The 15,837-nt window shown below is 39.1% G+C and overlaps 1 protein-coding gene across 6 annotated transcripts in view; it reads right to left on the reverse strand.

The window, feature by feature from the left end:
- The window catches only part of LOC145246736 (sialin-like), a 254,509-nt gene that overhangs the window by 51,628 nt on the left and 187,044 nt on the right, over positions 1-15,837 (reverse strand). For 4 of the 6 annotated variants that reach the window (XM_080108493.1, XM_080108494.1, XM_080108495.1 and 1 more), the window contains exon 12: positions 13,700-13,870. In XM_080108493.1, the coding sequence (XP_079964619.1) occupies positions 13,700-13,870 (171 nt within the window). Of the gene's footprint in view, positions 1-3,474; positions 13,871-15,837 lie in introns of all 6 variants that reach the window. The other 2 variants (XR_013863157.1, XR_013863158.1) reach the window with 1 other exon arrangement.

The following is a 15,837-nucleotide window of genomic DNA, read 5'->3' on the forward strand; positions in this document are numbered from 1 at the left end:
TGATGGTATGCGCTAATGCTTCTGGAACTCATAAACTTAAGCTTCTTGTCATCGGCAAATCAAAGCGTCCCCGAGCATTGAAAGGATTTTCGCCTTTACCAGTATCCTATTATTCTTCACAAAATGGATGGATGAATCAACAGTTGTTTAACAAAATGGTTTTTGCAAGAATTTGTGCCAGTTGTCCAGAGGCGTTTTCTTGAATTACGTAAACCTGATTCAAAGTGCTTGCTTCTATTGGACAATTGTAAAGCACATCCTCCTGAGTCAGAACTAGTCATATTGCGGGAATATTTTTGTGTGCTACTTACCACCTAATGTGTCTTCTCTCGTCCAACTTATGGATCAAGGGATTATTTGGAACTTAAAATGTTTCTACAGAAATGATTTTATGATGAATATATTAAATAGTACCGTGAGTATAAGCGATTTTCAGTGCCATTTTACTATCAAAGACGCTATATTTTCTCTCGCAAGTGTATGGAATCAAGTTCGAGCAAGCACATTAACAAAAGCATGGAGTAAATTATGCCCAGCGTCAAAGGCTTCTGAACTGAAAGAATCAGAGAATACATCTGGTCTAGAAAAAATTCTTGAAACCAAACGGTTACCGACCAACCACACTGTTCTTAAATCACTTAATGCAAATGATGTTGAAATGTGGGTGCAACAAGATGAGGAAACTACTGATTAATATCCTGAAGGCAGTAATGGTGATGAAAATAGTGACAGCTCCCATTCTCTTGACCCTAATGTAAATAACCAAGAACACTCTAATGAAGCAATATCATGGGATGATGCAGAAAAGTCTATGGAGATGGTTATAAAATTTCTAGAAAAAAGTCCTTACTTTAGTGACAACTATGTTTTGCAAGCAATCTCACTCCGAATAGATATAATCATATATATATATATACGTGGGGATGGAATTTTTTCCTCCCAAACGAACGCATCATGTACAAAATTAACATTTTGTTGTAATATCGGATTGAAATCACATCTGACGAGTTGATGAGACAGAAAAAGATTGCAGTGGAATAAGGCAGGAAGGGAAGGTTGATGCTTGAACGAGGAAACGAGATCCCTGAAGCCAAGGATGGCCTAACCAAAAGAGAATTTTTTCAATATGCAAAAGATTGGTTGGCCATTACCCTGTAGTGGAACGATTGCAGACTGCATGCAGTTTTATCAAAAGGCAGACTGCTATGGACTGATGGGAAGATGCAATTGACCAAGAAGTGTTGCTCATGATACAGAAAGTCATTACAGAGGTAATAAAAATGAATCTTGTAAAAGGAGAATAGTATATAAAAGAACTGTGAAGGGGTAATATGGAGTGACGCTAACAGCCTGGCATTATTGTTAAGAATAGGAGATGTAACTGCCGAAGATGATGCTTGACTGCGAAAAAGGATGATAGTGCTTATATATATGTTGCAGAGCTCGATGCTGTGATGAAGGGCATTAATCTGGTTTTAAAATGGGGCCTACAGGTAGTGGATGTTAGAACAGATGCAGCGACAGTAGCATCATGTGTTGAATCGGAGGTATGAGGAGATAAGCAGATGAAGACTTGGAGATGCTTATCAAGTGTCGACTTGGAGCACTGGGAGACTTGATCCGAGAATTCGCACTGAAGGTAACTGTCACCTTGGTCCCATCGCAGAAAAATAAAACGGACCAGTTAACCAGAGTAAAGAAAGCCTGGCTGAAGGAAAAGGAAAATATGGCCTTGGTGTGCTGTGCAGTAGAGAAGCTAAAGGACTTGCATTTCGGGAAGTATGCAAAGTGAATCTGCACATCACAATGGAAGATGTTCGAAAGGTAGTGGAGCAATGTAGGGAATGTCAATCAATTGACCCTCCACCAGCTAAACACGAAAAAGGTGAATTGCATGTTGCAGAAAATTGGCAGCGACTGGCCATTGATATCATGCATTATCAACACAAACTGTATCTGATTATGATTAATTGTGGGCCTGGGAAAAATCAGAACAGAAACAGGTAAAGAGGTGAAGAGAATTATTTATAAGGGGGCTGTGGAAGACGTTTTCCTTGATATTGGTATGTCTTTCTGTTCGGAAGTTTTTAGAGAGGTGTGGGGAAAATGGAATGTTAGGTAATATTTTAGAACTGCATACTAGCCAAGTGGCAATGAAATGAAAGAGAGGCATCATCGCACTATAAAAGCTGTGATATCAAGAAGTCAAATTTCGCCTCAAAAAGCTGTATTTTGGCACTGAACGTTGGTCGAGATGAAACGTCAGTACCGCATCAATCTGTTTTTACATATGAATGGCGATATCCACGGACTGTCACGGAGAGAGTAGAACAAGCACGAATGGAAATCACGGTTTGTGAAGATGTGTGGGTAAAACCACCAAATTTTTGTTGGACAACCCACTGGGGAAAAGGTACTATAACTGAAGTGCTCCTCAAGAACAAAACGGTGGCTGATGGAATACCATGTCACATCTTAGACATACAGAGTTTCCTTGCCAGCAGAGGAGGAGGTTGATGAAGTTCTGCAAGAAGAACTGATACGACAGTCACACTAGGAATGAAGACACCCAGCATGGATGGTGGACCATGAGACCAATTATTGATCTTAAAGATCAAGGGGGCGTGCGATTAAAAATTAGGACAAACCGATTTGTGTGCAGTCGGTGAAGTGCCGTGTAGACGAAAAAAAAAAGAAAAAATTAAAAAATGGCCGCCTTTCACTTTATATGTTTGTAATGCTGTCACATGACATGCAAATGAGATGCTTCCGGTTGTATATAAAAAGCCTGATTTTTCAGAGACAGCAAATTTTGATAGCACAGCGGCGTGATTTGGAGTTGAGTTTTAACAGAAGAACGTCAAGATTCAGAGTAGTGTGATTTTGGCAGCAGTGTGTTAGTTAACATATTTTAACCACAACCATCAAAAATAATTTTTGACGCTATTGATAAGGTTTACCTATTCATTTATTTATTTTCTATCACCACTTATGTTGGAATTAGTGTTTTAAAATAGGACGTTAATCATAAATCTATGACATCATACCAAAGCTATAATTATTTTGTTATGTTAATGTTTAAAGCTCTATTTATAAGTCTCAGTTGCTAGAATGTCGTTTTCGATTTTTAGTTATGGCATCCACTTTATATATTAAGATTTTATTATTTACTATAAATGCAGTATTCTACATTTAAAAAGTTGTTAAGATCTCTGATATTTCGAAATGATGTAAATTTTGCAATGAATTTATGGCATAATCGCATATTTACCGATTCAAGCGACTTCCCGTTTTTAAAGCGGTCCACAATAAACAGCGTAATGTTTTTTGTTATAATAGTTATAGAATTAAACATTTGTTTTTTTTTTTTTATTGTATACGGTAACCCAGGTTTTTGTCAAATAGTTAATTTGGATATACATGCGTCTGTATGATTAGTAAAAAAATTGTAAAAGGATATATTATTGTACTTACTGTGTGTTAGGGGACGGTCGAGACTGTGAATGTCTTTTGGTCAGGCGATAATGATTCAGATTTAAATTGCCAGCATCATCTTTGGAGTTTCTATAAATTTTTTCCCCACAATCAGGAGCATAATATTTTAATTTACTTTTAACTAAAAAACACCCGTCCCAGAACGGGTAAAATTAATTCCTTGATTAAACAGTTTTAGATCACTTTTATGCCCCCTTATGAAAATTAAAATCAAGGTATAATAATACTTTAACCTTATATCTAGAATCCTGAGTTTAATTTTGATAAAAATCCATTACACGATTTTAATTATAGAAAAATGTCTGAAATTTAAGACATAAGCTTAGATATCTTTAGAAAAAAGGAAATTCAGGCAACCATGCTTAATTGGTACCTAATAATTCTGGATGAAGTTTTATGCAAATTTGAAATATTTGAATTTGCAAATTTATAATATGCCTTCTAACACATTTTCAAGATCATAAAAAACTGATATTTGTGAAATATTTATTAATTGATGTCTAATACTTATTGTTAATATTAAAAAAAAAACTTAAATTTTCATGAAAGACTTCCAGATCCTTTTTTTTGTCTGTCACATAAAACTAAATCAAACTGAATGTAGCTCACATTATGTCCTTTTACATTTAGCAGCTGTGTTTCTGAATTAATAATAATCAGTTAATTAGTTTAGGAGTGAATCCTGTACATATAAATATACTAGCAAGAAGACCCAACGTTGCCCGGGATTGAATGATTATCAACGAATATTTCACACCTCTATATTTTTATTGTCATCGAAATCTGTGAAATCACCTCGGAGGAAGCTTCACATACCTCCATGCAGTAAGTTAGTCCAAAATATATGTTATTCTACATTTCACTCTAGAGAACCTACTGTTTCTTATATAAAATTATTTTATATAAACTTCTTTCCAGTTAACGAAAAAAAAAAAACCATTAAGAAATTTACGTGCCGGTTTCGAACCTACAGATCACGTCATGCCCCCCCCCCCAAAAAAAAACACGTAAATTTTTAAGTCTTATAAAATTCTTTGCAGTTAATGAAAAAAAAAATGAAATTTAAGTGTGAAGTTTGAACCTAAAGATCACATCATACCAAAAACAACAAAAAAAACATGCTACCAACTTACCCACAGTAGAATTTTCACGGCTCGTTGTTCTATCATTGTTGCTATGTGACGACATGGAAAAAATGGCTTCACCGATGATAGATAAATTAAAATAATGGTATCGATTATCGGTAATTATCGGGGGTATTCTGAGACAAAACTTAATTAAGATCACTCCCAGACTTATACACTAAAGTTCGGTAAATTTTAAAGAAAATCTATTCAGCCAAAGGAACACACACACACACACACACACACACACACACACACACACACACACACACACACACACACACACACACACACACACACACACAGTTGCATTTATATAATTGTAGAGATAGAGATAAACATATGCAAATAATCCTGTAAAATCCTTAAAGTAAAAATCAGATGCGATTGGAGGAGGTTGTCTCAAGTGGATTTCTATAAGAGGTGGATACAGAACACTAGTTTGTGCATCCGTAGAGGAGCCAGGTATGAATGCGTGTTTCCTCCATGAGCATGGCATACGCAGTCCTGAGTTCTTCGAAACCCATCCCTTAGAATCAGTCTAGCATAGTCGTAAAAAGTCGGTGGTAAAAATGAGATCGCTATCCTGTTTTGACTTTTGGTCCTAGAGAGCCTCCAAACATGCCCAACCCCCACATTTTTTATGCTCCCAGCCTTCCCTCAGAGTTATTATTTCTCAGAGGTACCTTCCAACCATACCTCCTGTTTGTCCATTCCCAATTTTTTCATGCCTCTTATTAGCTCCCACTCTCAATTAGAGAACGGAAAACAATGGGAGTTCTAAGACATAGACAAGGGTTGGGAGGGATCCTACTAACATACACCAATAGGCATTTTATCTGGTTTATATATTTATTGTTTGAAGGATTTTTTCTAGATGTTCCCATTCCCCATCATTCATTGCAGATACATTCATCGGACTTTATTCCATCAAATTTAAGACTTTATTTACCTATGAACTTTTTTCATATGACCCATTTGATTTATATATATATATATATATATATATATATATATATATATATATATATATAAATGATTACACACACACATACATACACATATTTATTATATTTTTGTGGGATTAATTAAATAGGATTATCTTAACGGTATGAATGCGGTATTGTGGTGAAAGGTGCTGACTAAGTATAATCACAGTATTTGTAGACAATAGAAAGATCCTCGACCACCCTCCCCCATTCTTATTAGGGCTTCATGTCTAAGTTTGTTGTTATTGTAAATTACAGTTTATTGTTTTCTTACTTTAAATTGTATTTTTTCAAGAGACAATAAACTAAATATACAAGATCACAGTGTAGTATCTGTTCTCACTCACTTTGATTGCGCAAAGAGACCGGCTATCGTCTGTGTTATCTCGGGGACATTCTCGTACGCAAGGTCCACTTTACGCCTTCTCCTTACTTAATTGGCACCTATTCCACTTTTCTATCTTTCTCTGCTCTTCCCCTTGTAGGGATTTGAGCTGTTACTTGGTCTTCCCATAAACCTCGAGCGACAAGCGGGGGAGGGGGGCGGCCACACTATCTTTCTTCTGCTAACATTTCTCCCTCTTCTTTTCTCTAGTCCTTTGGTGCCACTTCTTTTCGGTCCCAATTTGGCTCCCCATGTGAGACGTCGACTCCATGTCGGGCAAAACCGTAATTTTATTGCAAAATCATAGGAAATGAAGCAGCTGAGGAGAGAGAAACACGCGAGAAGTTGATCCCAGCTGAGGACAACTAAAAAGAATAAGGGAATGGTTCCCCAAGAAGACGACTCCCAAAAGGAGAAGTGCCATCGAATTTTGATGCTGTGTCAGTTAGAGATGGACCACAGTTGGTGGCATCTCTGGGACAGCAGTCTCAATCAATTATCAATTGCTCAGGGACGACTACCAAAAGAGGGAACAATAACAAATTTAGAAACGGTTCTTCAGTAGGTGACATCTCAAGCACCGCAGTCCCAATTGACGACCAACGATGGAGGTCACTCAACAGCTCCCCAAAAAGTCAGCTCCTCGAAAGAGCTTCCTACATACTATCCCTGAAACTTATGTCCCTGATAGTAGCCCCTACATAAAAGTAACACCGTGCCTTGGTTGGGGTGAAAATGGAATAAAAAAAAACGAAAAAAACCTCCAAGTCTGTTATCAAGGTAGGGCCCCTATTTATGTGCATCCTTAAAGTTAACCTTCCCTCTGGATGTGGGAAGCGCAGTGAGAGATGGACAAATTACGTCCAAACTGCTCACAGACAATATCGGCCAGGCCTGCCATGTCCTCGCTCCTGGGGACTTCAGTTCTGTGTGTGACACTGCCTAAATATCGGTATCATGTCTTTGAATCTTGCCACTTTCAATGTGAGAGGGATGAGATGTTGAAGCAAAGCAGTCCCTCATGGTAGATATCACAGCTATTCAGGAGACCCACTTTATTTCGGACGGGGATTGTCAGGTGCTGGTGAACGACGTTGATGTTTACTCAGTATATGGCAATACCCACCGTCGTGGAATCTTCTTGCTAGTGAGACACACTCTGTTAGCATTGGTGAATGTTGTCCATGCGGGCGGAGATGGGCGGGCAGTTGTGGTCGATGTAGCCTTTAGTAGCAGTATGTTTCGGATTGTTGTGGTTTATGTGCCCAATTCTGTAGTAGAGAGGGTTTTTTTGGTGGTTGGAGGTGTTCCTAGAAGATCCAGAGTAGGTAATGTTAATGGGTGATTGGAATGCCATCCTTGATCCCAAGATAGATAAGGTTGGGGAGAGTAGCGTTCAGAGTGGTGGATGACAGCAGTCTGTACAACCTTGTAGACAGATTTCGTCTGGATCACCCAGGGCAGGAGATGTGGATGTGGCATGCTAGTGTGCCTTCCATCCAAGCACTTGCTTGGATCGGATGTTAGTCAGAAGAGGTGGTGTAGATTTCCTATCTTGCCCCACGTTTTGTTATGTCCCATTTGAAATTAAGTACTAGGCCTAAACTAGCCAGATACTGGAAGTTGAATAGCACTTTACTGGAGCTAGAAGACTTCTGGCAGAAGGTTATAGAGATAATTCAGCGGGCACTAGTGGGGGCTGTAACAGGAAATAAGTGGTGGGTTAGCACTAAAGCTAAAAAGACACTTCTGTGTCAAATACAGTCAACGCCTTGTTCAAGATAGGCAAAGAAACGTGCTGATGATAGGCTGACCCGGTGGTGGGGGATCCCCTAGAAATAGCGCTAGCTAAGGATGACCTCAACCGCTTGGCTAGCAAGTGGTACAAAGGTCAAGTAGTTAGGGCTAGGTTAATGAAAGTTTCCAACAAAGCCATGACAGTTGATACTGTTGAGCATAAGGCTGCTCTACGTCACAGTTTGGATGTAAAAGTAAATGACCTGGAAAGCTACACCATTCTATCGATGCGGGAGATCTGTGAGGGATTTATGAAGCATTTATCAAAGCATTCTACCCAGTTACCCAGATTCAGGGTCGAAGAGTTTGGATGCTATTTGGCCGACTACACTGTCTCATGGCAGCTCGAGTGGCTAGCTGTGATGGTTTGGTCATGAGATCATTACTGCGTTGAAGTAGGTTGGCTACAACAAGTCTCCAAGACTTGATGGTCTTCCCTACGAATTCTACTTGAGGCTATTGCCCATGTTGGTCCCTATTCTGAGGGATGTGTTTAACCATTGATTTGCTCAGGGCCCCATTCCCGGGCAGGTGAATAAGGGAGTAATAACATTGCTGGGGAAAGGTCAACGGGATGGTGGGGAGGAAAATTTAAATGGCTACAGGCCTTTGATTCTGCTAAACACAGAGTTGAAGATTTTGACAAAGATTCTTGCGAATCACTTGCAGGTTATCATCACTAACTTAACTGAACCAGAGCTACAATGTGAATACCGATCAATTTGAGGTAATCTGCATTTGATCAGCACGATCATAGAGAAAATAGAAGACAATACTGAAGCCGTGCTGATCAATTTAGTTTTAGAGGCCGCTGGTTTTAATCTGGACTATTGCAAATGGATCTCCAGTCTGTACCACAAGCTGATGGTAGCAGTCTAGATCAACAGTAGGCTTTCAGAGTTGTTTGCCGTTGCTCAGTCACTGCGTCAGGGCTGCCCATTGTTGCCTCTGTTATATATCCTGGCATTGGAACCCCTCCTTCTCAAGTTAAGGGACGAGGCAGCTACACCAGTCCTGCATGAAATAGCTTTCCCTGGTGGTACACAAGCCAGGGTTTTCATATTTGTTGATCATGTCACTATGTGCGTGTCGAGCTGCACAGACATCAAAGCAGTGACCAAGGCGTTCGCTCGCTACGAAGAAGTCATAGGGGCTGTTTTCAACTGCATCAAATCTGTCGGCCTGTGGTTGGGAGTCTAGAGTGGTAAATCTGCACTTCCAGGCATATTCAGCTGGACCGATGGCCTAGTCTGCATTCTCAGTGTCTGGTTTGGACCGAGTCTACAGCTGGATAAGAACTGGTTGGAAGTACAGACAAAGGTCGAATCGTCGGTGGAGACTTGGATTCGAAGGGATTGTCCTTGAAGAGTCGAGCGGAGGTGTGCGCTACTTATGTCTTCCTGCTTATCCTTTACCGGTTATCTGTACTGCCCCTACCTGTGAAACATCTCCAAGATTTCATAGAGCTCCTCTCCTTGCTTTTGTGGGAGAGAGAAAAGCACTAAATTCGCAGAGAAATTTGTACTCAAAGTCTGAATAAGGGAGGCCTGGGACTGCCTGATCTCAAATGTCATAGACATGCAGAGAGGTTGGCTTTCCTAGGTCGTTCACGAGAGGAACACGTTCCATGGATCTCTGTGGTTGGAAGCGCTTTTTCCAACCTACAACCCGACCCCTCAGTTGAAGATCATTGTAGGCCGAGAGGGGAATCAAAGTTCTTTGCTGAATGCTGAGCGGCGCTTAGAGCTGTGCCAGGGATTAGTGTCCTCTCACAGCCTAGGAAGAAACTTTATTGGGCACTAGTGGAGTATACTGCTTCGGATCCCCTTCAGGAGCAGCTGGGATGGTTGGAGGAGGAGATACACTCACAGTAGAATTGGGCACTAGGATGGGATAATTTTTTTAGTTTTCCTTTACCTGGCAACTGGTCGGGAATGCACTGCACCTCTTTGCCAAACTTCACAAAGACGAAAGCATCGCTCCCTGATATCTGTACTGCAATGACCATGAAATTGGAAGCCGAGCACACCTTTTTCTATTGCAGTCGACTTTGAAGACTCATGAAATATGTCAAAGTGGTGACGGCTCGCATTGATGCTGAGCGCTTGCTTTTCCTTGACGCTACATACATTATAGACAACATTGATCCGTCACTATCTGGGGAGAAAAGAATGTTTTTTCTGGCTATCCTATTAGTAGCAAAAAGTTGACATGGATCACCCGCCTTAAAAAGGTCTATGAGAGGACATTCATTCCAGATTGTGATCTGATTGTTTATTATAAACATCTGCATGACGCACAACAAACCGATTGTACTGGCCAAAAGGTGAAGATTTCCAAGGAGATTTAAAGCAATCGTGCTAGAAATTTGCTCACGACAGAGGAGCATTATGTTCAGCAACTCTTGATTTTATAGATTTTTGTTTTCAACATTTTTGTGTGTTCTACAACCCATCTGCACCAAATGATATTTGAGAAGTGTTACCATCGCACAAGCAGAAGGGCCTGGCATATACAATCAACTGTAGGTTATTTGATAAGACAGGGGCGTGTTTGAATTTTTTTTTTTTTTTTTACAAAGTAGTCACCACTTATCAAGGCCCGAAGGCCACTCGGGGATAAGGGTTATTGCGTGTACAATACATTAGTATTGGAGAGTTGATGAAGTGTCTTACTTAAGAGGGCGGTTCATCAGGAATTTGTTTATATTGAGCTTGAAGACATCCAGGTTGTAGTTAGGTGGGAAACAGGCAAACGGAACAGAGTTCCACAGGCGTGCACTTCTAAGAAAGAATATTTGTTCATGGAATCTACGTTTTGATTTTGGCACAGATAAGGAGTGGGGGAAATTTTTGACAGTGGTTTCAGCTAGACAGGTGTTTTTCGTGAAGGATTGGCAAGGGGGGACCAAAGATTGAAACTCAGACGAGCACTTGCCATGATAGTAACAATAAAACAAAGACAGGCTCACAACGTCTCACGTCTCTCCTGTGGGAGAGAGGTTTCAGGGGAGAGAAAAGGACATTAGCCACTAGGCCACAAAGCCTATTTTGTACTCTGTCAAGGCAGCTCCTGCCCAGATGTGGCAGCAATACTCCATTCTTGGACATACTTGGCTTTTATATAGATAGAGAATTGCATCAGAGGTGAGATATCTTCTGGAACGGTAGAAATATCCTACCATTTTTCCAGCATCCTTGGCAACTGACTTGATGTACATGTTCCATTTCAGGTCAGGAGTAAAGGTCAAGCTCAGAAACTTATCACAACATGGAACTTCCCCGAGACGAGAGTCACCCATTTCAATTGATGTCATATGGGGGGGTCAGTGCGTTGATGATGTAAAGATAGGAGCTTGGTTTTAGATGCATTAAAAGTAACCAGCCACCTCTTCCCCCACTGTGCCACGCACTCAAGATCAGATGAGAGGGAATCAGACAGAACTTTGTCATTTACGGTCTTTGATGTGTTGCCATAGATGGTCGTGTCATCAGCATAGATGTCAACGAATGATTTAAGTATGTGTTTAGGGAGGTCATTGATGTAGATCAGGAAGAGAGTTGGGCCCAAGATGGACCCCTGAGGGACTCCAGCATCGATATTGAGGGCCTCTGATTTCTGACCATCAACCACTACTCTTATGAGCCTATTAGAGAGAAATGATTTAATGATTGAGAAAACATTTCCAGTTATACCGTAGCTGGAAATCTTGTGAAATAGGCCCTTATGCCATACCTTATCAAAGGCCTTTGATATGTCAAGAGCAATTGCCCTAGAGAGGAAGCCTTTGTCAAGAGATTCGCTAATCCTATGAGATATAACCGTTAGCACATCTGCTGTAAATCTGGTGGAACAGAAACCATATTGCATGTCACTAAGAAGGTTATTTCAACTGAGGTGGTTGACTACTTCTCTATTTAATATGGATTCCAGCAGCTTACTCATGACACACAGGAGACTTATTGGTCTGTACTGAGAAGGAGATGACTTATCACCTGAATTCTTAAATACAGGAGATACTGATGAGGTTTTCCAGGGTGTTAGGAAGCACGTCTCTTTAAGCCAACGTTTAAAAAGTTTTGTAAGTATGGGAGCAAGTTTTGGTTGAAGCTTTTTCAGCACAATGATTGGAATGCCGTCAGAGCCAGTTGCTTTACTGGAATCAAGGTTCTTGATGAGCTTGGCAACCTCACGCACAGATATTTGTATGTTGCATAGCGTGTTGACCGTTATAGGAGAATATACGGGGAGTTGATGGCCTTCGTTGCATAGGGTAGAATTAGCTGCAAAGTTCTTGGCAAATAGTTTGGCCTTGTCTGATGCTGATGAGATGACCTCAGGTGCATTGATGATGGTTGGGATAGAACACACGCTTCTGTTCAAGATCCTGTTTGCTATTTGCCAAAACTGGTGGGAACCAAGCCGCTGCTCAGCTACTTTGGATTTAACGGACTCAGCATATAGCTCTCTTGCATTTTTTATTACTCTTTTACAGTGGTTGCTGGCAGTCCTGAAGGCAGCTTTAGTCTCAGTTAATCTATTATGTTGGTAGCTATGGAAAAAGTGATTTCTGTGCGCGATGGCAGCAGCACATTCTGGGGAGAACCATGGCTGGCTGTTAGGTTTTTGTTGTAATTTTTGGATGGTATGAATCGCTCTATGCCTACAATTAGCCATTCGGTCAGGTCTGATATTATGGAGGACACATCCTTTTTAAACATGGAATGCAGGGGTAGATCAGATATAAATGTATGGAAGCTATCCCAGTCAGCCATACAGTATCGATATACAGTACGGTGAAGAGGTACATCTGAAGACTTATTACATTTCGTTTTTATCTTAACTGATACAACCGAGTGGTCAGAAGATCCCAGAAGAGACAGAACGGAACTTGAACATAGCTCAGGGGAAGTTGTGAGAAAAAGGTCTAGAAGGCTAGCATACTGACTGGCAGTATCGAGCACTCGGGTGGGTTCGTGAACAATCTGGGTGAGGTCATAGGCAATGGTAAAATCATGACAGTATCTCCCCTCATCATCTGTCTTGTTAGAGTGGGTCAGCCATTCCAAATTGTGGACATTTAAGTCACCACAAACGTGGAGGTTAGTTGAAGGGTGAGCAGACAGGATGTGGTCAATTTTCTCAGATATGCTCTTGAAATGAATGTTTCTGCTTAGAGCACAACTGAAACATGATATTTGACTTTTGCATCTTAAACTTTAATTGAAGCGTTTATTTAAAATAATTTTATCAAATCAACAGCAGGTTCTATATGGTGCAATGTAGACTACAATATATTGTGGACTAAGTTACTGCAAGGAGGCATGCGAAGCTTTCTTATGGTGCACCAGGGTGGATCCCTGACTAGAGCCGGTAATCAATCGATTGAATTGAAAAATGGACGATTTCACCGATTTCGATGACAATAAAAGTATTGGAAGTGTGGAACATTAGTTGATCCTGATTCAATCCGAGGTAACTCCGGGTATCCTTGCTAATAGTATTTATAAAAAATAGATTGAGATTTGCAACATCATGTCTTTGAGAGAGAGAGAGAGAGAGAGAGAGAGAGAGAGAGAGAGAGAAGGTTGCCGAAAACAATCATTTTAAAAATTTATCTTTTTTTTTTCTGCAAATGAATAAATAAATATACTTTGTTTTTGCATCTATACTTGAAACAAAATCAACACAGTTGATTCGCTGAGCATGTTAAACTTGTGAATGTGACTTAGAAATAATGAATAACAATTTTGGTTTTTATTACGTTTGAAAAGCTCAACTAAATTAAGGAAAAACAGAAGCCAAAAAAAAAAAAAAAAAGCCAGCAAGAAAAGGCAGGAGTGCAGCAGCAGCAGAAAGCAAAGTGAATTCTACGCTAGGAAAGTGCGCAATTATACAACGGTACCCACACTTGTTCGTTGGAGGTAGATACTGTGCCGCCTTTCTCTTTCAAAGCTGGATTTCTCGTGGATAGCCCATGCTTGAACCTCACCTCGTGCAAAAAAGGCAAAAAACACGGCCCCAAATAGAGCAAGGGCTGCACACACGAAGAAGACAAGTTGCCATTCACCCTGGGTAGCCTGAAATAATAGAAAAATCATAACATTAAAAAAAATAATCTGACAAATTTAGTGCTGAGTCGATATCGTAAAGTTATATAATAGGACACTATGATAGCGAACGAGTAGATTAGTAGATACAGCGTAACCCGGATATAAGAGACTTCGTCTTCGAACTCGATAACTCTCTTATGTAAGGGGGTTCTTATATCTGGGTTACACTGTACATTAACACAGGCTCTAATTTGGGACCAGAGAAAATCTCTCATATCCGTTTTTCTTATATTCTGGTCTCTTATATGAGGGTTACGCTGTATATGCATATTAGAAATTTAAGTCAAGTATATATGTCGTAAATAAGTGTATTAGCTAGCTCTCGGCAGGAGCAAGGAAGAAGTAGGTCTATGATAAAACTGTCACAAGCATGAAGACTTGTGTAGACAGCAGGGTTTATATTAACGAGATATTAATAAGATATGAACGAAAGTTGAGCTGATCATGTGGTGTGAAGTCAGATTTGAAAACTTAAGTTGTAGTCTTCGAGGTGAGGAGCTAGCAAAGTAATTGAGGAGTCTACATAACCCTTCAACAAACGAATACGAACGAAACATTGGATAATACAGCAACGCGACAAAAATCCGAAATGATGTTGAACAGTGTTTTTCAACCATTTTGCTGGAGCGGAATCCCATAGAAACATTTCACTGGCTCATGCAATAATTTAGTTGTCTAATGCAAAAAAAAAACGCATTGAAGGAACGGAGAGAGACAGACCAATGTATGTGTTTAAACACCCTGTCATATTAATGTTGAATGTTTAACTGGTTGTAACTTCTTGATTGCTTGCGGATAAGAACATAAAATATAGAATCGAAAAAGAACCGTGCGTGCATTATAAATACATGTACAAAATCGTACTGATACTCGATATATAAAAGTAGAGAAAGTTAAAAATTAACTAAACGTTTTAGTAGATACTTAAGAAGTCCTTAAAAGTATATATTAAGCTGATGTAGCAAACTGAACCGCATCTCTAAAACTGAGCTTTAAAAATCCGGATATTTGGTACTTGATACTTTACAAAATAAATAAATTAATTAATAAATTATAATATGTTAGGGGTGGGAGTGACACATATTTACTTGCCTCCTCACAGGAGAAATATTAAACACTAGCTGTACATACCCGACGTCGTCAAGTAAAAAAATATCGCCGGGCGGAAGATTTAGTCGCATACTATTTAAGATATATCCAATATCCTAAGTTATTAAGATTTTTTTTCCTGAAAATTGGACATATTTGAAAGCATAAAACATAGGCCATTTTCATCTATAATATCCAAACAGGAAAATAAAATCTCATAGCTTAAAGGGAAATAACTCATAGGTTAAAAGAAAACTTATTAAAGTTTTTGAAAGCATCTGATCTTGGTTATTATTATAATACTACTACTACTACTACTACTACTACTACTAATAATAATAATAATAAGTTAAAACATAAATGTAAATTAAATGAAAAATAAATTCAATAAATAAAGTTTATTTAATAATAGACTACCCGTTGCCCGTCGGTTTAGTATATGTTATAACTAACTATGGAATAGTAAGTATACAGAATTACTGAATAAACGCGCAAAATTGAATGTACGCACGCGCGAACAAACAAACAAACATGGCGATCAGTGAAAACAATACGAAATACATTGGATAATAAAGTTCTTAACATCATTACCCTTAAATTAAATGAAAAATCCTTTATATAAGACGGGTGTAATCCGTTGAAAGAAGACGAAAAGAAAAATACAAGGAGGGTGTGTGCGTTGTACATGGGCACCCTAGTTTTTTTATGTGTTAATAGCCTTAAAAAAAAAAAAAAAAAAAAAAAAAAAATAATAATAATAATCAATTAAATAGTATTTAATGGTAAAACATTTTTTAAAGCAAATCTTAAAAAAAAAAAAAAAAAAAAAAAAATCCGGAGAGTTT

This window comes from Euprymna scolopes, chromosome 24 (assembly GCF_053919585.1).
Source record: "Euprymna scolopes isolate OS-2025 chromosome 24, ASM5391958v1, whole genome shotgun sequence".
In the NCBI taxonomy this organism is placed as follows: Eukaryota; Metazoa; Mollusca; class Cephalopoda; order Sepiida; family Sepiolidae; genus Euprymna; species Euprymna scolopes.